Source organism: Zonotrichia leucophrys, unplaced genomic scaffold (genome assembly GCF_028769735.1).
Source record: "Zonotrichia leucophrys gambelii isolate GWCS_2022_RI unplaced genomic scaffold, RI_Zleu_2.0 Scaffold_245_77583, whole genome shotgun sequence".
Classification (NCBI taxonomy): Eukaryota; Metazoa; Chordata; class Aves; order Passeriformes; family Passerellidae; genus Zonotrichia; species Zonotrichia leucophrys.
This window is the reverse complement of record NW_026992450.1, coordinates 1-27,380: the sequence shown is the minus strand read 5'-3', so window position 1 is coordinate 27,380 and position 27,380 is coordinate 1. Positions and strand designations below refer to the sequence as shown.

At 47.5% G+C, this 27,380-nt stretch overlaps 1 protein-coding gene across 1 annotated transcript; it reads left to right on the top strand.

Annotated features, from left to right (window-relative positions):
- Window positions 1-437: 437 nt before the first annotated feature.
- LOC135441332 (serine/threonine-protein kinase PAK 3-like) lies at window positions 438-17,933 on the top strand. Its single transcript, XM_064700876.1, has 11 exons — window positions 438-513; window positions 1,362-1,399; window positions 1,859-1,990; window positions 7,488-7,637; window positions 7,901-8,230; window positions 12,098-12,210; window positions 12,878-12,995; window positions 13,818-13,917; window positions 14,367-14,563; window positions 16,345-16,482; window positions 17,847-17,933. The coding sequence occupies exons 1-11, from the start codon at window positions 438-440 to the stop codon at window positions 17,931-17,933; spliced, it is 1,479 nt and encodes a 492-aa protein (XP_064556946.1).
- Window positions 17,934-27,380: the final 9,447 nt, after the last annotated feature.

Below are 27,380 nucleotides of genomic sequence, written 5' to 3'. Positions count from 1 at the left end.
GGCTCAGTTGGGGTACGCTCTGTAGGTGCTTGGGGCACTCTTGGAATTACTCTTGGATCCCTTGAACAACAGGGTTTGGCCCATGGGGGGAGTTTGTGCTGCTTTGTGTCAGAGGAGAACTTCCGAGGCCATGTTGTGTTTGCTGTAGGGAAGGTTGATTATTGCTTTGCATAAACTCACAGACTAACATGCTTTGTGATGCTTTGCTTTGTCATACTTTGCTTTGTCATACTTTGCTTTGTGATATCAGGGCATGGTCGCCAATTGTCGTAGTGACATCAGAAGGTTGCCTTGTTGCACGGAAGGCCTCAGTGCCAGAGCAGCCCTAGGGCTTGTTCAGATCAGGAGCATCCTCCTGACTGCGGCCTTTGTGAGTGTGTAGCTGCACACTTACAAGAGTTTTCATTTTTCTAGACTGGTATAAACTTGCTACAGTGATGGAACAACTTGCTGGAGCAGTTTGCACAATGGGTGGCACAGTTTATTCTGCCTATTACATGACTAGTCTGGCAAGTAAGTAGAGGTTTCAACTCTATTTAGGTTGGGGTGTAAGCTAACCTGGCTTTTGCATGTCTTCCTGCACTTTCTCAGTGACTGAGTTGATTCTGAAAGAGAAAGAGCACTAGGATGCCACTGGTTTGGTAAAGCTCCTGTCAAGACATTCAGCTAAAAAGGGGGTGTCTGTCATTTCCTCAGTTTGCTGGATCAAGCAGGACAACTTCCAAAATGCAGACTGGGAGGCCTTCTCAGAAGGCCTTCTAAAAACTTTGTAGTTCTCCCCAGAACTGAGGGAAAGCTTCTTTTATTCTGAAGTTGGTAATGAAAGGATTTGACTGTCTATTTTGACCCTTGACTGAGTGCTAAAAGAGTGATTCCCTTAGCAGTGAAGTGCAAACGCCAAAGCAGTGAGTGTCTGCTCCTGAGCCCTGGAGCTGCTGCTGTGCTGTTTCACAATAGAACTGCCACAGCTCAGGGGGATTTTGGGGAAGCTTTTCTGGGTGACTGTTTCCAGCAACTTAATGGGAATTAGTGCATGCAACTTCTTCTTTTAAAAAAGTACCTGAAAGAAAAGAGAGCAAAAGCTGCTTTATCTGTTGGACAAAATAGAAGCATTGAGTGTTGAAGAACAATTTGCATTTTCTTGGTCATGTTTGTATTCATTTACTGGCTGAAAAAGCTGAAGTGTAGACACAACCAAGATTATTGTCCTGATCTCTTGCTGGTTGTGTGAAAGAACTATGTCATGTGGAGGGATGTTGATAATGAAAAATGCTCTCTGTTTGGGTTGACCTCTTCTGTGGGATTCAGCAGCCCAGGCAGTTTTCTCACAGCACTTGTTCCTTTTCCCTTGCCCACTCCAGATCACTTGATCCGTGTATTCAGAGGTGCTGATCCTGAGGTGAGTGAGAAAGGAATATTTCATGTTCCTGGTGCTTAAGAATTGTAGAGCAAGCTGCAAGCTTGGCCTGTGGCAGTAGAGTGTAGAGGGCCAGCTGAGTAGGCTGAAAGAAAATCCATTTCCATGTCTGCAGCAGCAATAACAAAGGCATCACTGGCTATTTCCTAATTTTCCATTTCAGAACTTCCAAGGAATGAAAAGCTCATTTTGCAGTGAGAATGTTGCCTCTTGATAGTAGTCAGGGCGTAATGTCTAATTCAGAACTATTAGCAATTCTGTTGAATTAGCCCATTTATATTTAGTTGCAGTGACTTAGAATCCCATTGTTATCAAAGTTTCTGATTTGTCCTTAGTACAGCTGGTTGTAGAAATAGAGCTGAATAGAATAAAGTGCTGAATAGAAATAAGGTTCTAAATTATAGGTATCTTTCTGTCCGTCACACTGCTGTCTACCCACAGATCACAGAATCAACAGCAGTCTCTCCTCTGGCTCCCTCTGCTCATGGAGAGGAGACCGAAGAGGAGGCAAATGAGGTGGATGAGCGCCAGCCTCCAGCTGTGGTCACACCACAACCTGAACATTCTGAGCCAGTAAGTGCCAGTTGTGTGTGCTGCTGTCTTTAGTGCAAGGCAGAGCTGCAAGTTTGTGACCAGCTGGCACTTGCTGTTGCTGGCTGAGGATGCTGAGGGCTGGAGTCCTGCCAGGACCTAGTGATTGCCCCAGCCTGTTACAGCTGGAAAATGGGCTTTGATCTGTCATGTTTAGGCACCAGCTTCCTGGCACTTTGATAGGGGCCAGCCTGAAGCATGAAGGTTCCCTGATCCCAGAGCAGGGAGCATGCCAAAGACACTGTGCTCAGCTCACTGTGCACAGCCTTGTCGCATACACAGGGGACACTGTGGCGTGGAGAGACCTGTCCGCCTGCACAGATTGGCCAAGTAGCTGCAGGCACAAGAAAATGTTGATCTGACCACACAAGCTCTTTGTGGTGCTTTGTCCTCACAAACTTCTTGGGTGTACTTACTTGGGAGTATTTCAGAGACATACTGGGGATGTAGAGTTGCTGCTTGAAGTCAGGGATTTTGGTGCCTTTGTTGCCAGGTAGCTCTTTTGCCTCTTCAGGAGGAGCAGCCAGTAGCAGAGCAGAGAAGTGCTCAGAAGTCTGCCTGGTTTTTGGCCTTTGATAAGCTGCAATGAGATGACTCTTTCTCTGGGAAACAACAGGCAGAACAAGACGACACAGTCTCAGGCTGCACCAAGGGAGATACGGGCTAGAATTAAGGAGGAAGTTTTTCATAGAAAGAGTGGCCAAATACTGAAATCATCTACCCAGGGAGGTGGTGGAGTCACCATCCCTCGATGTGTTTAAAAAAAGACTGTATGTGGCACTTGGTGCCATGATCTAGTTGAGGTGTTAGAACATGGGTTGGACTTGATGATCTTAAAGGTCTCTTCCAACCTAGAAATTCTGTGATTCTGTGATTCTGTGTGTTGTCCATGAAGCTGTGGGGGGCCATTCTTATCTAGTGCGGCAAAAGAAACAAAGTGAGTAGTTCTGAACCCTTCTTCTGAGGCAAAAACCAGATGCTGCATGTGTCTGTTGATACCTTCTATTGTGTAGTCGGTTTTAAAAACTGCATTGGAGCCTAGAGTGGGAGCAAAGCTGCAAGTCCTTGACTGCTGTCTTGTAATGCTAAAACCAGGATGTACACCTTGAAACGGTGGATGCTGTGTTTGAAGTGAAATGGGCACCTTTGTGGCTGGGAAGCTGCGTGGGCCAAAAGGACACAGGGCTGGCGGCCTTGAGCACCTGAAAATGAGACAGCGTGTGGCCGGGGGCCCAGGAAGGCCAAGGGCATGGTGGCTGTGCCAGCAGCAGTGGGGCAGCAGGAGCAGGGCAGTGAGCGTGGCCCTGTGCTGGGCAGCGCTGCGGCCACAGCTGGAGTGCTCTGTGCAGCTGTGGGCCCTGGGAAGCAGAAAGGCATGGAGGGGCTGCAGCGTGTGCACAGAAGGACAGGGGAGCTCTCAGGCAAGGGGTGCAGCACAAGGCCAGTGAGGAGGTGCTGAGGGAGCTTTAGCCTGGACAATGGGAGGCTCTCGAGGGACCTTCAGGCAGACTTCCATCAATCCCTGAATGACCGTGCTCAGCACAAGGGCTGTTTCACTGCCAAACATCCCCTCACTGCATCCAAGGGCTTTAGACGCTGGAGTGGGTGACACTGCCATCTTGTGCTTTGTTGGTTCCTTGGTTTGCTAGGAAGAGAAGGCCTGTTCATTTTCCTCTTTTTCCAGCAAGCAAAGATGCTTCTGCACAACGTTTCCTGCACTTTTGCAGCCCTGGATGGGATTGTGATCCAGTTTGAGTTTTCTACATCTGCAGCAGCAGTAGCCAAGGCATTGCTGTCGCTTTCCTAGTTTTCCATTTCAGTGCTTTCAAGCACTAAAAGCTCTGTTTTGCCAAAACAACCTTGCTTGCTGATAGCAGCCAGGGAGGAAAATCAACTTCATATCCATCTAGAGTGCTGTTGAATTGGCCCATTTTAATTTGGTGGCTGTGACTTAGAACACCTATGTTGCTATGAAGTGTTTTGATTTCTCCTTAGAAAATGTGAAAAGAAATGAGGTTCTGCATGGTAGGTAACAGCCTGTCCCTCATGCTTCTCTCTTGCCACAGATGACAGAACCAAGAGCCATCTCTCCCCTGGCTCCCGCTGCTCCTGGAGAAGAAGCCAACGAGGAGCAAAGTGAGGTAGAAGACCGCCAGCCTCCATCAGTGGTGACACCACAAAACTCAGAACCTGTAAGTTCCATTTGTGTGTGGTGCTGTCTTTAGTGCAAGGCAGAGCTGCAAGTCTTGGAGCAGCCAGCACTTTGCTGTTGCAGGCTGAGGATGCTGGGTACTGGAGTCCTACCAGGAGCTAGGGATTCCCTCCAGACAGCAACCACAGAACTTGGCCTTTGAGCTGTCATGTTAAAGCAGCAAAGGGCTGGTGCCACTGGGAGAGCATCTGGCTGCTTGGCTCAGGGAAGTTCTCTCTCTTGGCTTCTGCAGTGCTATGGCCAAGGTCAAAGGAGGGAGTGCTGGAGGTGCCAGGCCTTGGTTTGTTTGTTTTCCCTCTTTGGAATGGTGTGTTGGGCTTGTGAAAGCGGTCTGCACTTTCCTTGAGTAGTTCTTCACTTGTACAGTGTGTTTTGGGCCAGCTGTCTTTTGGCTTTTGATAAGCTGCAAGGGGAGGATTGTGTTGTCCATGCAACTGTGGGCGCCATTCCTGTCCCGCGTGGCCAAAGAAACAAAGTGGGGAGTTGTGAAGCCTTCTTGTGAGGCCAAAAGCAGAAGCGGCCAGTTTCTGTTGGTGCATATTTTGGTGCAGTCTGCAGCTTTGGCAAGTGCCTTGGAGCCTGGAGTGGGGATAAAGCTGCAAGTCTTTGACTGCTGTCTTGTGTTGTTCGGAAGAGAAAGGCCATCGAGCAATGGTGCCTGCAGTATTTCAGGGGAAGTGGGCACCTTTGTGGCTGGGGAGCTGCGTGGGCCAAAAGGACACAGGGCTGGCGGCCTTGAGCACCTGAAAATGAGACAGCGTGTGGCCGGGGGCCCAGGAAGGCCAAGGGCATGGTGGCTGTGCCAGCAGCAGTGGGGCAGCAGGAGCAGGGCAGTGAGCGTGGCCCTGTGCTGGGCAGCGCTGCGGCCACAGCTGGAGTGCTCTGTGCAGCTGTGGGCCCTGGGAAGCAGAAAGGCATGGAGGGGCTGCAGCGTGTGCACAGAAGGACAGGGGAGCTCTCGGGCAAGGGGTGCAGCACAAGGCCAGTGAGGAGGTGCTGAGGGAGCTTTAGCCTGGACAATGGGAGGCTCTCGAGGGACCTTCAGGCAGACTTCCATCAATCCCTGCCATAGATCCATAGATCCGATCTCACCACAAGGGCTGTGTCCCTGCCAAACATCCCTTCACTGCATCTAAGTGCTTTAGACACTGGAGTGGGTAACATTTTCATATTTTGTTTGTTTATTTGTTTGGTTTTTTGCTAGAAGGAGAAGCCTTGTGTAATTTCTCCTTCTCCAGGGAGCAAGGGAGCTTTTTCTTAATCTTTCCTGCCTTTTTCCAGCATTGGCAGAAGTTCTGCTAGAATTTTATTTTGCAAGGAGGCAGTTCTGGAAGATGCAGTATTTTTGCACAAGAACACATAGTTTGGGGCAGGGATGTTGGTGCAGAACAAGCTGTTCTGGTGCCAGACCAGCCAGTAGGGCTTACACATCACTTTCAGGTTAACGGCTCCTGTGTCTTTTGGCAGCCCAGGGAATCAGTGTGGGCTGTGTTTGGGAATTGAGCAGGAAATCAATGCCCTTGCATTCCAGCTGCTCCTCAGAGATCACAGGAGCTGGGAAGGGCTGGGCTGCATTTCTGATTCCCAGCCACTTCAGCACCGTCAGTGTGGTCGAGTCCAAGAGAAGAACTTGCCCGAGCACAGATGTACAAAGAGTGCAGTTCCCAGTGCAATGCTCTGGGTCTGATTGCATTCCATAAGGACCCACATGCTCCAGATTCCCCAAGAGTGTGGGTTACTGAAGCAACAGGAGAGCAAGTTCAGGATGGCTGCTGATTGGGGCACTGCTACCGAGTGTTGATGTATGTAGTGACAGAAAGGACAGTATTGATTCAGGGTGACCGCCACGTGGCACAAAATGAGCTTTGACTCTAGGATTTAGAAGTTTAATCAAATGCTTTATGAAGCTATGTTATGTTACACTAGTACTATATAAAACTAATCTCAAGGAGATATTATACTTAAAAGATACTAAAGAAAAACTCGTGACTGTCTCCAGACAGTCATGACACAGCTTTTATCTAATTAGCTAATCAATCTAAACAACTATCACTAAAATCCAATTAACAAATCACTTTCAGTAAGCAATCACTATAACACATTCTACGTATACTAAACAACAAGAACAGCAAGTAGACATAATAATTGTTTTCTTCTCTAAGTTTCTCACTACCTTCCCTTAAAAAACACCTAGGCGAGAGAATTATATCTCTCTCCTGTTCTCCATATATATCTGTTCAAAAAATGTAAATACCACAATACAGTAAAGAGAGATTATAAAAGTGGGATCTGTCTATCTCTCTATCTATTTGAGTCTTCCTGGCTCTGCCCAAAGCCGTTGAAGATGCAAAGCTCACCTAAAGGCATCCGTTCAGGAGAGGAGAAGAGACAAGTTCCATTGACTGATCCTGAGCAGGCAGAGATGTTTCACCCTCCACAGATGGTTGTTTTTTTCCCCTCATGTTTTCCTTCTCCAGCCTTTTCTGACCTGAAGTCTTCTTTTTATCCTTTAAATTTTTGTGTGTCCTAAGGGAGTGGAACTATCCCATGCTGTAGTTGGGGTCTGGTAACTTTGCTCATACATGCATTACATGACACATGGTTTCCTTCACTGGCATCCCCAGGGCTGTGTAAGTGCATTTGTTAATGGGGCCTTAGGAGAGACTCTGTTAGGGCTGGTCAGAATTCTCAGTTGACAAAAGAAGGAGAAGAAACACCTTGGTCCCCCTCCATCTACTGAGATGGATAGAGGTTGTCTGACTTCCATCAGAGATCTTTGCATGCATCCTTATCTCCTGAATGACCAGGTTTTCTAACAAGAGTGTGAATGTCCGGAAGGAGGAATGCTGATGCAGGCCTGAAAAGAACGTGAACTCCACAAGTGTCTCCCACAAGGAGTGAGCTCACACAAGAAGCCGCCTGCAAAGCCAGGATGGAGCTGTGGGACAGGGCGGGGTGTCAGTCACTACTGAAAGACAAACAGGACATGGCAGAAGCAGAGGGAGGCTCTCACCAGACCCCTGAGAAATGCCACACCTTCCGTGTCAGCTGCCTGAGACGCTGTTGGAGCTTCAGTCCCAGATGGCCCCTGATTGTAGTGCCAGGGTCACTTTGGAATCTGTGCCTCCCCTCAGAGGGGAACAGAGAATGACCCAGGAGAGCAGCAGCACAGTGCTTTGGGAACATGTGAGCCCAGCAGTCTTGGAGTCTTGGCCCACAAAGGTCATATGGGAAGTTGAAACACATCTTCTCTTGCTTTCTGTGCAGGTGCTTCTAGAGAAAGAGCAGGAGCACACTGCCTTATCTGAGATGCCATGCCAGACTCAGGGAGAGCTGTTCCCAGCCCAAGAGGAGGAAGAGCAGCTCGGGCAGCAGGTGGAAGAGGCACAGGAGAATGAGGTAAGCCTGACTGGCCAGGTGACAGCGGGAAGGGCAGGAAGAGGGGCATAAACCAGAGCTCTTGGGACTGAGGAGGCCAGGAGTCCCACAGGCACTGGAAGCACAGAGCCTTGGAATCTGCAGAGATCAGCACCAGGACAGGATGGTTACAGTGGAAGCAGAGCTGGGTAGGGAAGCAGAAAGAAGTGGCTAAACAAATGTGATTTTGAGGCTAAAAGGGGGAAAAGCGGAGCCTGATGGCACCTCTTGTGCCATCACTTGCTCTGCATTTGTGTGTACAGAACAGCAAGGCAGAGCCAGAAGCGGAGCTGCATGAAGCTCAGAGCGACATTATGGCAGCAAAGAGGAGGAATGAAGACATCCAAGAGGAGAAGGATCTGCAGAGGGGCAATCAACAAAACCAGGTAAATGAAGGAATGGCAGCCACTCTGCTCATAAAACAGAGTCCTTTCCGTTGTTGTTTACAGGACACTGATGAACAGATGCAGGCACGGCTGCAGGGAACTGAGGCTACGATCAAGGCAAGGGAGAAGAGGGAAGACGAAAAAATTAAAATCATCAAAGAGAAAATTAAGTACTTCCTTCCGGAGAAAAAGGCTCTAGGAAAGCAAGTGAGTAGCAATAGCCACTGCAGTCACGCAGCGGGTGGTTTCTGCCCTCCTTGCTTTTCCTCTGCAGAGCAGCGGGGGGTGGGATGATGCCTCTGAGTGCCATCCTGATGAGGCCCCTATCAGAGCTGCTCTGAAGGACCCTTCCTGGTCTGCTGAATCTCAGCTGATGCTCTAGACAGTGGCATTACTCCTTTGGCCATTTAGCCAGCAGTCATCCGAATGAACTCCTACTGGCTTCTTCCAGGTGACCTTGTTTCTTGAGGTGTTTTTGCAGGTGAACATGGTCACTCACATAGATTTGGAATATGGGCTACAAGCTGTCTGCATCCCTTGTGAATCTGCTCCTCTCCTTTTCTTTACTTTCTTCCCAGTCGATGATTCCTGCCTGATGGGGACAAGCTGTAGTCTCTGACTGCTTTGTTCTGTTTGACTTGAGGTGGAAGTGTCACCATCCTACCTGGCAGCCTGCAGAGAGTTCCAGCAAATGACGGGCAACCAAGAGCCCCGAGGTGGGCATGAGGCCCAGGAATTGTACCATCCAGAGATGCTGCAGGATAAGCATGTCCCGAGAAAGGTGCAGAAAAAGAGAATTTCATGGCAGGAAGTAGAACATTAGAATGAGGAGCTGCAAATGTATCTGCAGACCTAAGAGGGGGAAAGGAGTCCTCGGGAGGAAGTGGAGCGGTTGTTGCTGCAGTCATCCTTTAGAACAAGAAACTGACTATGAACTCCAGTAAAACCAGCCTTCTGTTTTGACCATTCGTTTCACAAGTGGACATCCAAAGCAATCCAGTTGAAGAGCTCTGCATGTGGCTGACAGCAGCTTCCTAAGGGCTTGCATTTCAAATGGCAATCTCTCTTGCATTTCACGGCAATCTCTGCCACACCTTCCTGACATAAACTCATTTCTTGTCTCAGATCTACACGGACGCTGAACCTACTGAACCTGCTACAGCAGCAGCAGCACCGTCCCAAGGAGCCTTTGCTCCCCAGCCAAAGACGTGGAGCTCGAGCACTTGGTTCACCTCCCGTGCTGACCCAGCTGCTGCTCAGCAACAAGAGATGGCGGATGACTCCCTGGAGCAACAGAGTACGTCTTGTATCTTTCTTATCTGAGGGACAGTGTGCACGTGTGCACATGTCAGCATATCTGTACCAAAGGGTTCTCAGTTTACTGTCACAGAAGTGACAGTGAGCTGGCAGTGCTCCGAGGCAGCAAGAGAGAGCTCTGGGTATTCCTGCTGCCTCTGAGGGCAGCTTAGACTGGCTGGAGTTTGCCTGGGTTTCCCTCTCTGCCAAAGGCAGAAGCGGGGATTGTTCCTGGATCAGCAGAAGGCTGTGACTGCTTGAGTCCTAAGCATTTGCAGAAGCCCTGCTGAGATCAGTCTCTAGGAGAACACATCAAGCCCTTTGTGATTCTGCAGCACAACCCAATTAATCTCCTTCTTGCCCATAACAGCTGCCAGTGCTGTGCTATCAGATAAGACCTGGTAGGATGAGAAGAGAGCCCAGTGGATTCTGTGTCTACCATCACCTGTTGGGACAAAAAAGGGCACTGATCTGTGCCTCGGTGTGGCTGATCTCAAAGCCCATCCTGTTGTGTCCTGAATGGGGGCAACAGCTTGGACGGGGCTCAGGCTCACTCTGGTTTCTTCCCATCAGTGCCTGTCAGTGCTCCTGCTTGGGCTTTGCCGGCCTTGTTGTGGTTGCTGCCCTGCCCCTGAGGGCTGTGGGACTGCAGAGGCTGGAGCCTTCCTTAGCTGGGAGGGTCCCGCTGCTGCCCGGCTGCTGCAGCGCAGAGCTGCCTGAGGCAGCAGCCCCTTCTCTGGGCCAGCTTCTGTGACACACGGCCTGGACTCACAGGAGGGTCAGCATCTCCTCTGGGCAGCTCTCTGTGTCACAGGGACGCCTGAGGAGCACTGCTGTCCTCTGTGCCTGTGCCTGCCGTGCCGAGTTGGGAAGACAGGGACGTGTGTGGTGCTGAGAGGGCGAGTGCAATGGGAGCGACTGATCCACGCTGTCAGGGTGAAGAGAAGCGGCATGGTTCTTCACCCGGGGCATGGGCAAGGGCGTCTTTGACCTCAGCCTGCTCATAAAGGGTGAGGGTCCTGATGCTGAAAGCCCCGTCGGGATTGGTTCTAGCATGAGCTGCTCTGGTTTACAAATGCAGAGGCATTCTTCTGGGAAGCTGCTGCAAGGTGGAAAAGATGGGAACACTTGGCAATATTCCTCCTGTTCTGAACTTGGCATCTGTTCAGAGGAATTGATTCTAGATGTCCAGGTGCATTTATCTTAGCAAGTAGGACACCTTTTATAAATCTCACAGTGTTTATTCCCAAGAAAACAAAGGCACTGTTAGTTTCAGCTCTCCTTAATGTTTCTAGATGACAAACTTACTTGCCTTGGTAGGTATTCTCTTCTGGCCTCAGTCTCCTCTGAATGTATCTCCCTGTGCTCCCCTGTGTGTCTGCTGTCAAGAGGTCTCTCACTTCAAAGGATGCTAGAAATCAGTCTCTGTGCCAGCCACTTATGCTGCGCACCTGCTGTTCTTTTCTTGTTGTTCTAGTTCCTGTTCCTGTTGTTAGCCAGCTGTCCACAAAGGGAGGGCTCAGAGCCCCAGACAGTGGCACTGCCTTTTGTATCTCCTAGAAGGTGGGATCTCTGCTTTAAAATGAGCATCTTGCATTTTGTTTCCCTCAGGAAGAATGGTGAAGATGGAAAATCCTATCATAAAATACATTGAACTGGAAAACATTGGCAGTGGGTGAGTGCAAGCAATGTTAATTTTACAAAACTATGCATCAGGTGTTTTGCCGGTGGAATAGGTATCCAGTGTGAAGTCAGACAAGCTGCAAATGTGTTCAGGCACTGGGCTTAGATTGTCAGTGCTGATCAGAATTTCTAAGCGTGCTCAGAAGGCATTGTCAAAGACATCTCCATGCTTCCAGTGTCCTGCAGGTCTTAGGCATTGACAGCACAGATCTCCTGTGTGGGCTGGCTTTCACTGCAAGATCTAAATGGCTTCTCCTTTCTCTGCTTCTGTTTTGTTTCTAGGACTTTTGGAGATGTTTGTAAAGGACTCGACACTGCCACAGGAAGACAGGTAAATGTCAGCAGCCACTGCAGACTCTGCTGCACTCGAGGGCTTTTCCCTCTGGTGTGAGCTGTGGCTGGAGCTTTGGGCAGAGCTGTGCTGAAAAGGCACAAGAAGCACAGACTGGTGCCAGCCCATGAAATACATTTGGGACTTTGTCCTCCTCAGCTGTCGGAAGGAAGGCACGGAGGGCAGCGGTTCCTTTCAGAGAAGGACGCGCTCACTCGCTCTCCATTGCTAAAACAAAGGTGGTGCCTTAGAGCACCTCACTGCTCTTTGGGGCTACAGCTTCAGAGTCCTGAATTCTCATTTCTGGCTGCCAGCAAATACATCTGAAAGTTACTGGTAGTTCCTTAGCCACCTGCAGAGCTGCACTTGGGAACTGCACAGAGGGAGAGATTGGCAAGGCGTCCTTAAAAGCCCTAAGCCCTGCCCATAGCCCAAGATGTATCCACAGAGTATTCAGGCATGGATTACTTCTTCTGAATCTCAAACAAAGCAGCAGAGATTGTGGTCAGAGCTTTGTGGGTGATAGTTGAGACACCACTGTTACCAAATGGTCAAGGCAAAATGTCATTGGCCCCATATGTCCTGTAACTGGCCCGTAAGGGAGCAAAGAAATGGGCTGTTGGAATGTCATTTCCCATTCTGATGTCTAATCACAAGGCAGTTGGCACAGTTTGGCTGTGTCATTCCAAAATCACTCGCTCCATGTGAGAAATTGTTCTCATGCCACCAGCTTTTAATGTTACCGATTTTCAACGTCATTTTAGGTGGCCATAAAGAAAATAAATCTTCAAAGACTGATCCAAAAGGAAGGGACCTTTAATCAACTTACAGTCATGAAAATTAATAAGCACCGAAACATTGTGAATTATTTAAAGAGGTGAGTGATTGTTATGTTATCCCAGCAATGTTTGTTTACATGCTGCAAGCACACAAAGTTAAAAACCCACTTTGGTCACTGGCAGAAAATAGAGCTGATAATTATTGGTTAATTATTATTTCTCTACTTATCACCAGTGGATGGGAAGAGAGTGCATTTTGTCTGCATTAATCCACCCTGACAAACGCAGTTTGAAAATTTTTCAAAAACCTGGATCAGCCCTATTTTACTAATTCAATACCCTCGAAGTTCACTGCCTCCACTTTGTTTGGAGGCTTGATTTTTTCAAATTTTTCTCAGCACCTTTTAAGTTCTGATAAACCATCCTAGAGAGGATTTCCCTTGGATGCTTATGCCTTTTCCATTACTGTGTATGCCAGGACGAATAGGTGTTTATTTCCAGAAACACCATGTGTGACAGGTTTTTTATCTGGGCTGTTACTAAACTGCACGTTTCACTTGTTCCCCATCTAAGACGTCTCCTTTTCCACAGCTGTGCCTTTCTCCTTGAGACAGCGCAGATTGCAAACAATGCACAGCCAAGAGGGAATGTCTATTCCTTTTATTCTGTCCTCATCACAAAGGCACCCAGAAACAACCGTTGCTGTTTCCAATCTGCAACCTAGCCATGCATGTTTATCTCCACACCCTTGTTTGTTTCTTTCAGCTACCTTGTGGACTGGCAGCTCTGGATGATTATGGAGTACATGGATGGAGGCACTCTGAGTGACATCATCAATGAGACTTACGTGTCTGAAGGACAGATTGCAACCATCAGTCGGGAGGTCAGGGATCCCACCTGTGCTTCCAAGGGCTAGGGCAGGATTGTCTGGGAAACGGGCTTGGAACTGGAGTGATTTCCTGTGCCAAGCTCTGTTTCTGTGTTGCTGGTATGCTATGGGCAAGCAAAAGCATCTCAGGTGAAATGCCTGCCACTGCCCCTGCACTCACTGTACTCTGTTCCCATACTCTTACCTTCTTCTGTTGTATTCTCACTCTTTCTCTTGTATTTGTATTTGCTGTTCTCCACCTTGCCTCTCTAAACATTTATCTCAAGGCTTTCTGCATTGCATTTCTTGCCTGTAAAAGCAAAGGTGCTGGTGGCAGGATTTGAAACTAATGGCAAGGAAAGAGACTCATTTCTCAGAGTCCTTAACTGAAAAGGACAGTACTCAGACAAAACAGTGTTTGCTTCAGGAAGGTGACTGATGTGATACTTCCAAGTCTGTGCTGATGCCAGCAAGAAAACCTTTATCATGCAGCCTCCCACCCAAAAGTGATCTGCTCCATACCAGAGGGAGGGACTTTTTCTTTCTTGGAAAACCCTTGTTTGGAGAGAGCACGTCCACTGCAGCAGGAGTCATCCTGGCTGGTTTGCAGGGGACAGCCTACAACAGCAGGTGCTGCTGCTCTTTCAAAAGCTGGCATGCCTGTCCTTAGAAAGGTCCTGCTCTGCAAGTGTTGGAGAAGCAAGCTCTTCCTCTCAGTGGCACTGTGTTCTGCCATTACTCCCCATCCACCTGGAGAGGGAATCTTTTAGAGCTGTTTCCTTTCTTGTGTGATGAAATCATTCATTTTTGCCCTCTTGTTTCTGTTTTCTCTCTCAGTGCCTGCAAGGACTGGATTTTCTTCACTTGAACAACGTGATCCACCGAGATCTGAAGAGCTGCAACATCCTTCTCAAAACCGACGGCTCTGTCAAGCTGGGTCAGTATATTCTTGGTCAGGTGCAGCATTCCCGGGATGTGGGTGTGGGGCAGCTTTGAGTGACAGCCAGCTCCCCAAAAATGGTGCTGGTGGCAGTGCAGGGACACCCTCTGTGAGCTGATGACATGGTTGCAACATGCACAGAGGTATGACAAGAAACCACAAGAAGTCAAGACTGGTGTTGGTCTGTGTGTGTCCCCTTCCAGAGCAAGGGAGTTACAAGTCTAAAGCTTCAGGAAAATAAAGGCCACTGCTGGAGGTGGTGTAAAAAATGAGGGGGTTTTTTGAAGTGGCCAATTCCATATTTTCTTGGCTAAAGGCCTGAGGAAATAGAGCAGAGACTGATTTTCAACAGATGACACAGTGCATTCTTAGACTGAGAGTGGGGAATTTTTTTGCTTGGTTTCCTAATTAGAGCTGGCTTTCATGGTTTGTTGTTTTCTCCACAGCTGACTTTGACCTCTTTGCTCAGCTCACCCCTGAGCAGAGTAGACAGAGCTCTGGGGCCAGCACTCCTGGGTGGATAGCACCTGAAGTGGTGACAGGTCAACCATATGGCCCCAAAGCGGACATATGGTCCTTGGGAATCGTGGCCGTCGAAATGGTGGAACGAGAAGTTTGTTACTGGAATGAAACTTCTGTCTTGGTAAAGTGCAAATACTCACTGATCCCACTGTCTTTCTCACCTGTCCCATGTTCTGTGTACCATTGGACAAAATCCCATTGCCATTTGCTGGCACCACTTCCACCAAGGTCCCCTTCTAAAAATGTCCCTGCAGCACAGCAGCATCTGCTGTAGCTTTGGTTGCATCAGAAGGGGACGTGGCAGTTCAGAAACCTGCCATTTTGGCCTCCAGCCATGCCTGACCTTTCTCATTTGCTTTTTGAACCCTGTTGGTGCTCTGTCTCTTAAGGACAGGAAGTTTTCAGTGCAACGGTTGGATGTGTGATAAAAATCTTTTGAAATGGACATTGAGTCTTCCCAGCTGAAATGTTATAGGAAAAGGAAAAGAGAAAAAGAAACAACCAACAAAGCAATGCCCAAGTCGTTCTGCTTTCTTTTTCCTTTTGGAACCACAGCACATCATATTTCCTCTATACTGTAGCATCTTTTCCAAATCCTGTGGGTCTTATAAGCTTATCATGTGTGTGGGCCTGGATAAGTTTAGGATGTGTTTTTCTCTGACTGCAGTTAGAATTGTATGCCAAACTCTTGGCTGTTTCTTGGTACTTTAACAAGTTGATGAGCTTGCAGGCAGGTGCCTGTGCTGGGATCCAACGTGGGCAGTTGACACTGGTGCTGTGTTCCTTTACCACCGGAGCAGGGCCATCCCTGGCCTGCACAGTTCTAATGACAGTGAGGACTCCAGCTCCCCACCATGGCCAGTGGCTGAGCACAGCTGCAGAGGGACAGGATAAAACCTCCTTTGTGACCTCTGGTGGTGTGAGAAAAGGAAAGAAAGCTGCCACAATTATTTCTACTCAAGGGGAGTGTGGTTGCATTTTGAGACTTGGAAATTTTCCTCTGGGTTGAAGAGAATAATAACAAAGCCTCTTTGGTCACCATCTCTTTCAGTGCCACCAGCACAGAGCTGTTAGCATTGTGATGGGCATTTTTATGGAGACCAAGCCACAGCCTGGGGTCATGGAGATCCTGCCAAACCTCCCATTTCTCACCTGACACTTTCTGCTAATGGGCACACCTTTAATGCATTGACGTGAATATCCAAATGAGCAGAGGATGACCATAGGAATGACAGTTCTCCTTCAGATTTGACCATGAAAAGGTTTCCTTTTGTCACATAAAGAAGCTAAAACTTGTAGCCGAGAGACAGAGCTGCAGGTGGCTCCTGTGCACCCACCAGGCATTTTCATCTCAATATATTTGTGCATGCATCTTAATGTGTCTGTGTTGAATATGAGGCTCTAAATGTTTGTTTCCTTACCTGAGGAATACCTGGTGGATTTCCTTTCTTTCCTTCAATTACCACTGTTTTCTAGAAGAGGACAAGAATCTCGATGAGTTTTGTTTTATGGCAGCTGTGCTTAAGGGACCAACAAGCACTGCAGAGATACTTTTCATGTACTAATCCTTTGAAATAGTAGAGTTAGTATAGCAAAGTCCCTCTTCCAAAAAGCCTCTCAAGCTGGTGTGAATCCTCAGGGAAGGAAATGTGGTTTTGGTGATGTGGTTCCCACTAACTAGGTCAGTCAATGAAATCAGCTGCCAAGGCAAGATGTGCTGAATATTGGAGAAGCTGTGGCTGCACTGGGGTTTGGGTTTTTGGTTGGTAAAGGAAAGTCATCTCTGGGTATCTGCCAGGGCAGAAACTGCCACTGCAGAGTGGGGCTTAATCAATGGGATCTGGGAAAGCAGTTGCAGATGTGAAAGGAGCAGGTGGAGCCTCATGTTTCCTTTTTCCCCAGCCTAAAGTCCTGAGAGCCATACAAGGGACACCAGAGCTGCAGCAGCCCAACCAATTCTTGCCTTGCCTGCATGCCTTCCTGAGCTGCTGCCTGCATACAGATGAGGAGAGGCGCTGGTCTGCCAAGGAGCTCCTAGAGGTAAAATGTGAAGGGGTTGCAGGTGAAACAGGGTCTGAGGGATGGGCTCCTCCACCACTGAAGTCCAAGATATCAGATGAGCCCCCTTCCTCCTCACCTCCAATTTTGGTGCTATTCAAATTAAAACAGTAAAGAATCCTAGACTGGGCTGGGCTGGCAGGACCCTGTATAGGTTCTCTGTTGCAAGTGTCCTGCAATGAGCAGGGACATCTTTAAAGAGATCAGGTTGCTCAGAGCCCCTTCCCACCTGCCCTGGAATGGTTGCCCTATCCCTGCCCAGGAATGGGGCACCTACCAGCTCTAAGGGTAACCTGTGCCAGGGTTGCACCATGCTCCAAGTAAACGAGATCTTCCTTAGACCTAATCTGACTTGATCCCCATTATATATTATAAATACTATCCCATGTCCTATTGCAACTGACCCTCTTAAATAAGGCGTCTCTTACTTCTTGAGAATCCCCTTTAAAATGCTGGAACATAGCAATGAATTCTCCCTGGGGCCTGTTTTCCTCCAGGCTGAATAACTCCAGGTCTCTCAGAGGAGAGGTGCTCTGTCCTCTGACTGTTTCTGTCGCCCTCTTTTGTAATTTGGTGGGGTGTTCAGTTTTATCTAATGGCAAAAGAATTGAAGCAGAGCAATGCAGGGTACAGAGACATGAAATGGTGGTGGAGGAACCCAAGGAAGCCAGTCCCAGCTGAGCAGTCAGAGATTTGGCTGTGGGCAGGAGGGGCTGTGGGGGGCTCACTGTGAGCCTCTGAGGGGCCCTGGTTTGTGCCCCCCAGCCCACCCTTAGAGGTTTCTGCCACGCAAACAGGGACAGCTGGGAGGGACTTGTCCCAGCCCCATCTGCTGCCTGGCACGCTCAAGCAGATGGGAACTGTGCCAGGGTTACTGCCAGGTTGTGTGGCACAGAGGGAACTGCAGGGCCCAGTGCCACTGGGCTGGCTCTGCTGGGAAGGAAGGTGGCATCCAGCACGCGAGGGACAGGGCATGGAAAGGTAGACACTGCTCTGTCTCCCGGTGGGAATTAGCACAGTGCCTGTCTTTTAAAGACAGGGACCAATGTAAGGCTTTGGAGTTTCCTGAAAAGAAAAAAACTCCAAGGACAGAAAGCACCATTTCTAGAGCACTGGCAGGGCAAAAATCTCAGCAAGATGAAGACACCTCGTAAATGGATGAGTGGGATTCTGGGCCAGGTTTGCCTATGATGGCAAGGTCCTGCACATAAAGAGGGAGGTGCAGATGGTCCCATTGGTCCTCTTCCTGCATCCTTCTAAGTGCCAGAGGAATCCTGTGAAGCACTGATCTTGGAAAGTCGCGGTTCATTGTTTTTTGTTGATTTGGTTTTTTTCCCTTTGGGCAGCATCCATTTGTAACATTTGCTGAGCCTGCGTCCAGCCTGGTGCCACTGATTGTTTCAGTGAAGAAGAGGAAGGAGACAAGAATGTGACAATCACAGCAGGACCATTTATTTCACCACCAGTTTAGAGTACGATTGTAGGTTAGGACTAGGATTAGGATTAGGATTAGGATTAGGATTAGGATTAGGATTAGGATTAGGATTAGGATTAGGATTAGGGTTCAGGTTAGGATTAGAGTTAGAGTGGGATTGTCTACTAGGACTGCAAAGTGGGATTGGAAATTAATAAAGTTTCTGAAACCACAACTCACCTTGAAGATTCCCTTCCTTCTCACTCTGTGAATAAACTCGAGAATTCCTTCTGAATTGTCTGTTGCTTCTTAAAAGTGAAAAGTGACACATTTTTTTGGCATGGTGTGAAAGTGGGGAAGGATCTTCTTCATTCATCCTCTCCAGACCACAGTGCCTTTGGAATATGTCCCACTGGTCTGGTTTTGGCCAGCTTTGGTACTTCTGTTTGAGGCAGAAGGGGCAATGGCGTTTGCAGGCAAAACCAAAGGAAGAATGGGACAGCCCAAACATCCTATGCAGATGCAGGCATTGAGCTGTGACTGGAGAGCACTGGGGCTCCTGCCACTTGCATTTGTATCCCGAAATGCAGTCTCTTTGGCTGGAGGAGAGCCTTGCTCAAGTGAGAAAGCAGAAAGATCAGAGAGGGTGCTCGGGAAGGTCTCCTGTGGTGCAGAGCTGTCAGCGCCTGGGAGGTGGGAGCGGGCCCGGCCTTGGCCGGGGTGGAGCCCCAGCAGAGCCCCGGCAGAGGCTGGAGCAGCCTGAGCCCTGGCAGAGGCAGGCTGGAAGGAGGCCCTTGGAGCTGCAAGAGGCAGCAGCCGGGCCCTGGGTTCCTGGCCCTCCTGTTCCTGGGAGCGGGCGAATCCTCCGCTCTCAGAGCCCAGGTGGCAGCTGGCTGCTGCCGAGGGGAAGCGCAGCCGTGCCGGGCACAGCCCAGCCTGGAGGCATTGGCCGTCTGGAGTGTGGCCAGGAGCAGGGAAAGGCCAAGGGCAGCCGAGGGCCGCTGGGCTGGCTGAGGATTCCTCCTCTTCTGCCGGTGCCCTGCAACTCCTGGCAAAGGTCAGCAGTGTGTGCAGCACTCTGGGCACCGGGGCAGGGAGCCGGGCTGCTCGGCAGGCTGGAGCACAGGGCAGCCTCCTTCAGGCCCGGCTCTTGTGCCAGGGGAAGCGAGGCCAGCGTGAGGCAGGGACAGCTTGGCAGGGCACATCTGCAGGAGCCAGAGCCTCACGGAGCTCTGGGAGGAAGCGCCTGCAATCCTGCAGTGCTGCACTGAGCCAGAGCAAAGGTGTGAGATGCAGAGTGTTTGGCAGAAATATTCAGGCCCACCAGGCCAGACTGCTTTGTGCTCTCCAGTGCACAGCAAGTGCTGTGCAATGGAGCTCTGAGCTGCTGGGAGAGAGGCAGTCAGCGATGTGCCTGAGGGTTTTGTTTAAGTAGTGAACTGATTTGGAATGGAGAAGAATAATTTCAGTAATCATACTGTGTTTTCTTTATTCCTTTCTGAAAGACAGATACAATGTGGCTTCATTAAACAAAAGCACAGCCCTTTTTTTTTTTTTTTTTTGGCTGCATTTTAGTATGGCAACTCAGGCAAGCCCTTTAAAAAAACAGCAACTGAAGCAATTCCCACTCAGTGAGCAAAAAAAACCCCACCCCATCCCCCACATCTTTCTATTGTCATTGATCTTGACATTTTGTACTGGTCCTGCAAAGGACAAAGCAGCCTTTAAGGTCTGAAGCACCTTCTTGTCTTGCCAGCTTGGACATAGGTGCTTGAGTAATTCTGGAACCAGGCTATGAGCTTGTTTGCTTTTGGCTTCTCGTTTTGTTGCAGCCCCTCTATGCAAATAACCCTGCAAGCTGACTGAGTCTTGCTCACTCTCTGTCCTCCTCTCTGGCAGAGGCAACAGATGGAAGTCTCTTCTTCTGGAAAGGGAACCTATTTGCAACAGTGTAGTGATCCCAAAGTCCATACAGTACTGCACCAAAGGATTAGGCCCTTCACTCTTCAAAAACTTGTTACTGATCCTGCCTAAGGTGGTTCTACTGAGTATCAACCAGGGCTCTCACCTCTATTGCAGGGCTGTTCTTCTCAGTAATCATTGCTCAGCTGTCTCTCACTGACATATTGCTGGCTGAAGACCTGTCTCTTCCATATCCCCTATAAAAAGACCTTACCTTAGATTCTCAAACTTAGCATGCATGCATGTGTGAAAAAAAAACCCCACAAACCTTTAGGAAAATCAAGACATTAAAGCAGATTTCATTTATCAAACCCACAGCAACTGCATTAAAATGTGGGTGTATGAGCCTTTCTTCAAAATTTTCTTAAGAATATCTCTAGAGTAATTTTTGAGAGATAAGTATGCTGCCCCTAACAAGTCCAGATTACTTGGCAAAGGGTAATCAGTCATCCATTAAGCATTCCAGCAGTTGCGTAGCATTTTTTTCTGATAACTGATCCCTGGATATTGCAACCAGCTTCTGATTTGTGTCTGCCCACTTCTTTTCCATGTTCTGAGCCAAGAGCAATAGTATCCTTGTGAGTGCATCTGAACACATTTGACCTCACCTATTGCCTAACACCTCATCTATTGCCTGTATTCTCCCACGGAAGATTCCTTGCTCTTTTTTCTCTGCCACCAAAGGGGATCTGCAGTCCCTGCCCGGCACTGCTCGCTGTGGATTGTCAAGGCAGAGGCGATGCTCTGGTGTACGTGGCGCAGGTGAGCCTCGGGCCCGGGCAGGGACCAATGCTCCGAGCTGCCGCGGATCCGGCGGCGAAGCCGAGCGGTGCCGTGGCCTGGCTGGGAAGCGAGGCGCCTGTGGCGCTGCCTCGCCGGGCAGGGCTGTGCTCTCAGCGCCGTCGGGGCTGCCGAGCCGCGCTTTCCATGCGCCTCCGGCTCCGAAGCCAGCCCCGCAGCCCGCTCTCCCGAACCGCACTGACCCGCGCCCATTTCTTGGCCTGGCTGCAGGACTCCATGATCCGGGCTCTCCCGGTTCCCGGTCCGCCTGCAGGAGCCTCTGCTCCCGGATTCCTGCCGCTGGGCTCTCCCACGTCTTTCCCCCCTTTCTCAGGCCCTCTCCACTCTACTCCAGATCTCTCCCCTCTTCTCAGGCTCTCCCCCGTCTCCTGGGTTCACCCTCCTCTCTCGGGTTTTCCCCTGTTCCGAGCTACCCCTTGTCCCAAGCTCCTCCCTTTCCCGGGCTGTAGCCAGTGCTTTTATTCGTCTCCCTGGATCTCCCCTTCTCTCGATTAGTCCTCCCTCTTCCAGGATCTCCCCCCTCTCCCAGGGCTCTCTCCTCTTTCCCCGGCTCTACCCTCTTGGAAGTCTACCCACCCTTTCCCAGGGATCTCACCCCGCCTCTCCCGTGATCTCCCCTACTCCTGGGTTCGTCCCCCTCTCTTGGGATTTACCCCCTCCTCCCAGCATCTCTCCCCTCTCCCGCTCACTCCTCCCTCTGCCAGGATGTCCGCCTGTTCCCGGAGCGCCACATCCCCTCGGCCGGGCCGCTCCGGGGCCGGGCCGGGGCCGCGTCAGCTCCGCCCCGCGGGAGGAGCCGCGACAGCGCCCCGGCTGCACCCGGAGCTGTTCCTGGGGAGGGGCTGCGGCATGTGGGAGCTTCTCCGGGCTCCCTCCGGACAGAAGGAGCTCCAACATGTGCTCGCTTTGTACCTTCAAGGCTGCCGGATGCCTTCCAGGGAAGCTGGAGTGCCCGGGCTATTCCAGTCACTTCTTGTCCTCAGCTCAACAGTGTTATAAATAGAAGGCAAAATTATCAAAAATACAAAAAGATTCATCTTTTTCTGTGACCAAAATACGGTCCTCAAAACCACCACAGCCAAAGAGACAGCGTCAAGCCCGGGATCGGCGCTGGGTGAACCTGGATCCGACCTCTATCGCATCGGACCCCCCCTCGTTCACGAGAGCTGCTTCTTGCAGGGATATTTTATACCGTTTATTATGCCCAAGGTGAAGGAGTCCCAGTTTCTTTTGTAACTCTTCATAGTTGGTTCTTTCACTGTGCAGAGCTGGACAGTCGCCGTTTCCCTGTTGATAGCCAGTGTTGATGGAATCCGAGAAGTCGCATATTCACATGTATCTTTCTGGAGACTTTGGCCATCTTGATCGATGTTATCAACAGGGCGGTGATCGCTCTCAGGCGTCTTCCGATGACTCGGGATAATGGTAATCATCATGCTGGGTGTGTCTGTTCATAAGCTAAGTGCCGATTGTTCTCCCGCAGCCTTCAGGAATTTCGGAATTTGAATAGACGTCTGCCTCTCAGGCTGCTGGTGGTCAGAGATTCGTTTGGATTTCACAATCATTATAAAATACATTCTTTTATAGCATGAATTATTTCTACCATATATCACAGCAGGAAGGTGGTTCCAAGCATGGGTGTGAGGGATGTGTGTGCGGTTTGTGTCCTTGCGTCCCTGTGTGTTGGAGTTTGATGTGTTCACTCTGGTGGTAAATTCTTGGGTGTAATGATTATGAGCCTGGATTTCCCCAGGCTTTTAAGTGAAGAACACTTGGAGACATTTTTCTGTGCAGTTCCTAGAAAACAAGTATATTTTCCATGGAGTTCTGTCATATTTTGATTTGTCTCGGAGGAACTTGTGGGTTTATTTGCTGCTGGATTAGTTGCTGAATATGAATAATTTTGAGTAACTAGAAGAAAAATACTACCTTGTGGAAAAGGATGCTCACTTTTAGAATTTCAGAGGTTTATTATAAAATACAACAAGACTGAATAAAGAAAAATTGCACCAGTGAAAGCATGGAATCAAACTGCCACGTGCTTGTTTACAAAGTGGGTGCTCCGCCTTTCATACCTCTGTGGTTACATCACTAACCCTGGCCCTTCCCCCTTCCCTGTCTGTCAACTCTTCTTTACCATCCATTGGTAGAGGCTACTTTCTTGCACCTTGATTGTAGGTGAGGTGGCGCCACAGCCGTGCCTGCTAGCAACAAGTTTTTCCCATCAGGCGCAAGGGGCACAGTGTACTCATCGCCTCTTTGAAGCAAAGTAGAAATTTTCCAGGGTAGAAATCCATTTTGATTTAGGTGAAATGTACATTTTTGAGTTGAGTCTGTGGTTAGAAAACATAGCTGTCTAGCTCGACTGCAAAACCTAGGCTCAGAGAAACTGCTTCAATGAAGGACAGAGATAAGGCGGTGGGGAGGGAGGGAGACAGAGACTGATAGAGAGAGACAAGAGAGACTGATGTGAGAGCAGGTCAACCTGACCTAGGAATTCTTTCTGATGAAGAAGAACTAGCGGCAAATGTCACGCGAAATTTGTAAAAATGAATATGTATGAACCTATTGTGAAATTATACGCATATGTATCTGAGAGGGGGATAAAAAAGGACCTGAAGTTCCCAGAAAGTACACATGTCATTTTGAGGGGAACGATTCCCACATGCGTCCAGTGCTGTAATAAACATACCGGCTTTACAACTTTCACAAAAGTTGTGGAGTTTTGAGTATCTCGGCAAAACATTCTGGAGACCCAGATGGGACCATCTCTGTCCGCACAGGGGCAGAAGGGATAGGTGGACCTCCAAGGCACACCCCGGGATTTTCCCGGAGGAGCTCCGCTCATCTCAGCTTGCCTCCTGCAGAGACAGACAAGGAGCTGCTGGTGTGCGGAGGATACGGTATGTGTATCACCTTCGCAAGCCTTTTGCAGCCAAGGCAGTCTGGTGATGACAATACTGAGGGGGGAAGGGGACGACAAGTAGAGCAAAGGATGTCTAAACAAGATTACGAGATTACGATAACATAACTACATATCAATAAACTTATTTTAACATATATTCAATTTTCATCACTTAATTATGAAAGCAAATCCATCACATTATGTATCTATAACACTGAAATGTCAAGCATTTTTTGTTGCGAGGTAGTAGCGGCTTTCCAAAGTGTTGTTTGGGTTAATTAATTCTATGCTTTGGGATTTAGTTTTGTTTTGTTTTGGGACTTTTGTTTCACAATGGTTTATGAAATAGCTAGCATAGTTTTAAATAGGAGGTTCCCATTGTGGTACTTCAAAATAGGAAAGATTCCAGGAAATAATGGAAGCTAGAGTTTTTCTTATGGTAGTGTAAAAATGTTTTTAGTGATATAGTTGATCATTTCTGTGTATAAATATTCAATAACTAAAGCATTAAGAATGAAATATTGTAGGTGTATAGGCAAACTAGCCTTAAAAAGATTTTCTGTGTCCTGGTGCTGATGCTTCAAGGATCCCTATTGCTTGCTTCCAGTTATTACTGTTTCCAGTTTGGGGTTGCTTTTTTATTGTAACAGTGCTATTACTGTTGAATCTCAGCATTTGAGTAAAATCTGTTGTCACAGACATCTTTTCATTAAAATCCTTTTGTTAGGATTTTTCCTGCTGAAGCTAAGAAGTTTCAGCTAAAAAATGTAAACAATGGTTATCTGCTGCCGTGGAATGTAACAGGTGGATCCATGATTGGTCTCCTGTGGATGTTGGGATTTACTGACCACTCATGGCAGAGCTGGGTCTCACTTTCTGCTGGGACACAGACCTTTGTTATTGATTCCTTTTCTATTCTTAGCTTAGCTAGCTTTTGAGAACTCTTCCTTCTATTCCTTTTAGCATAGTAATAATGTAATATATCATAAAATAATAAATCAAGCCTTCTGAACATGAGGTCAACATTCTCACCTCTCTCTTCATTCTGCAACCCTTGCAAGCCCTGTGACAATCTGTATGCAATGATCTTTGTGTTTTAGGCTGTAGCAGATCTGAGTCACTGCCATCAGGATTGAATTGGTCTTGTGAACGGTGGTGTGAAAATGTTTAAGGGCAGTGTCTGACACAAAGAGCTGCATTGCTTGCTGTTCTAAGTCCCATACGTGCTGGCTTACAGATGAATCCTGTGAAAAATGAATTAGACATCTCTTTCAAGAGGTGCTCCTAAACAAGACGTTTGTAGTCTGTACTTTGACAAGATCTATGGACAATATTTTTTTGGAAAGTGGGTAAATGATGTTCTGCTGGTGAATCACAGGCATCCTGAACAGACCATCAGTGTGGTGTGAGCTTGCTGGATCAACATCTGCCTCAGATTCATTTGTCATTTAATTATTGGCGTTTTGTAGCAGTTTTCCCTGTCACATTAAATATCCCCATGGACAAGGTTCTACATTAAGGCTGAGGGAGATGGGGATTTGGCTCAAAATCTTTGCAGTGTTTCACTTTCTGTTCTAAGTCAAAACTTGGTTCTGTGGCACTTGAAACAAAGTTTTTAAGAAGCAGCCTCTAACCAATCTGGCTGTAAGCAATTCATTTTCCATGTCACTGCCCCTTATGCAGTAGGATCTGCATTGTCACTAAACCCTGAATATTTTGCCTGAATGTCAGTAAAGTCAAAATGAGAAGAAAACCATTACAGTTCTCAGTTAATATATATATTTGAATATTGTATTTCTGCGTCTTCTAAGATACATAGTCATTCATGGGAATACAGGTTATGAAAAATGTGTATTTTATGATTGGCTTTTCACAAATATTAAAATGAATATTATATGTGTTATGTTAGAAAGTTATGCTGTATTAATTTTCTTAAGTAGTGTGTTAAATATAGTTTTATGTTATAACATAATGTTGAAATAGAAAGTATGCTATGTAAGATAGTTTTTTTAAAGAGAAGAATGAAGTACTTGCACAGAGATAGCAGCTACAAGACACCTAAATCTTTCAGAGAAAAAAAATTATTACTCCCTAATCAAAAGAAACTAACTTCTTACTACCTCACTCAGCCCTGAAGACACCATCAAGATTAAGTTAACATTAACCAGACAGAATCCTTTGTTTAAATAAAAGTTATGCTTCATATATAAAATATATGAATATACAGCAAACTATTACTTTTAAGAGTTAATCCTCTGTTAATGTCAAGTGTCCTTTTTCAAGCTTGTTTTGCCCAGAAAAAGGTACCCAGACTGTCCATAACTCTTTGTTTTTATCGTCTCATATTGTCCTAATTCTAATTGTCCAAATTTTTATTACTCTAATTTTATTGCTATTTTATAACCATTTTATTACTATTAAACTTTTAAAATTTTAAAAACAAGTGATTAGCATTTTTCACAAGGTTAAACCCATGAAACCAACACTGAAATACTGAGTGTGAAATGCATAGGGATGTTAATGTTTGATGTTGTTCTGCCTTTGCAGTATGTGCTTCTAAACCAACATTTTCCTTCTGAATAAAGTTATTTTTGTTGGTGGTGGCAGTGTTGATTAAGTTCCTGTCTGGCAAGTGAATTCCTCTTAAGAATTTAACATTCGTATCTGATGTATATCCTAATCTAGATGAAGAAAAGTGGACTGCCATTGCTTTTTTGAGATTTTTTTTTTTTTTTTGTGAAATGTACCTGCCCATTTGACTTGTGGAGCTTGGTTGGAGCTGATTCGAAGGCAAATACTCATTTCCCCAGCAAAGCTGGCATTTAATACTGAAATCTGTCCTTAGCAAGAAGGTAACCAAATGAAGGCTGGAGGCTGGAATTCCTTAGAAAAAGTGAAGACACTTAAAAGGTGGGGTTTGGGTGTGATAAAAGTTGTATATGTCAGTGCAAACAGACTTCTGAACTCTCACCTTTCCTCTGGCTCTGGTCCAATAATCTGATTTTCATCATTCTTCCAATTGATATGGGATTGTTAGCCACTTGCTGGAAGAGTGTGCTGCCAGGTCTGGCAGATCTCTGGAAGGTTTTGCTTCAGATCTATGCAGGAAAAATAAAGTCTTAATTCTTTGTCACTGCAGCTGCACATGGAACAGCCAGCACTAGAGTGTGTTCCACATCACTGCTTTCATGATATACTTTTTCATGATACAGCTATGCAAACCATGGTAGGATAACTTAAAATAGCATATGAGCTAATGAACTTGGGCAAGTGCTGAGGGGCTTCTTTGTGAGCTACAGACTTGAACAATAGCACTGCCCCAACTGAGAGATTTGGAGGGTCTTTTTCTACTTCACTTTGAGTCACTGTGGCAAATTTTGCAGCCCTGGTTGTTTGCTCTGGTTGTAAGTGACCTAATTATGGAGAGATCATGTTAATCTCCTTTCTCACTTAGACCATGCAGATTCCAAGTAGTATTTAGCTGAAAAGGAATGTCTCTCCATTATATTGTCTTCAATTGTAAGTGACCTGGAAGCAAAATTCAACTGTAGTTTTTTCCATAAGGTGATTCAGCTATGCACATTCTTCTCTAGGCCACTGTTTTCTTTCTTTTCTTCTTTCTTCAGATCCTCCCAAAATCTGTACTGTGTTGCAAGTTGGTGCTTATGTGCCTTCCTCACTAAGCATCCCTCTATTACCCCTACTGGGTGAATATTGCCCTCCTTGGGGCATTCCTTGATCAGGGAGATCTCCTCCATGCTCTCAAAATCAAACCAACCATTTCTATTTACACAATTA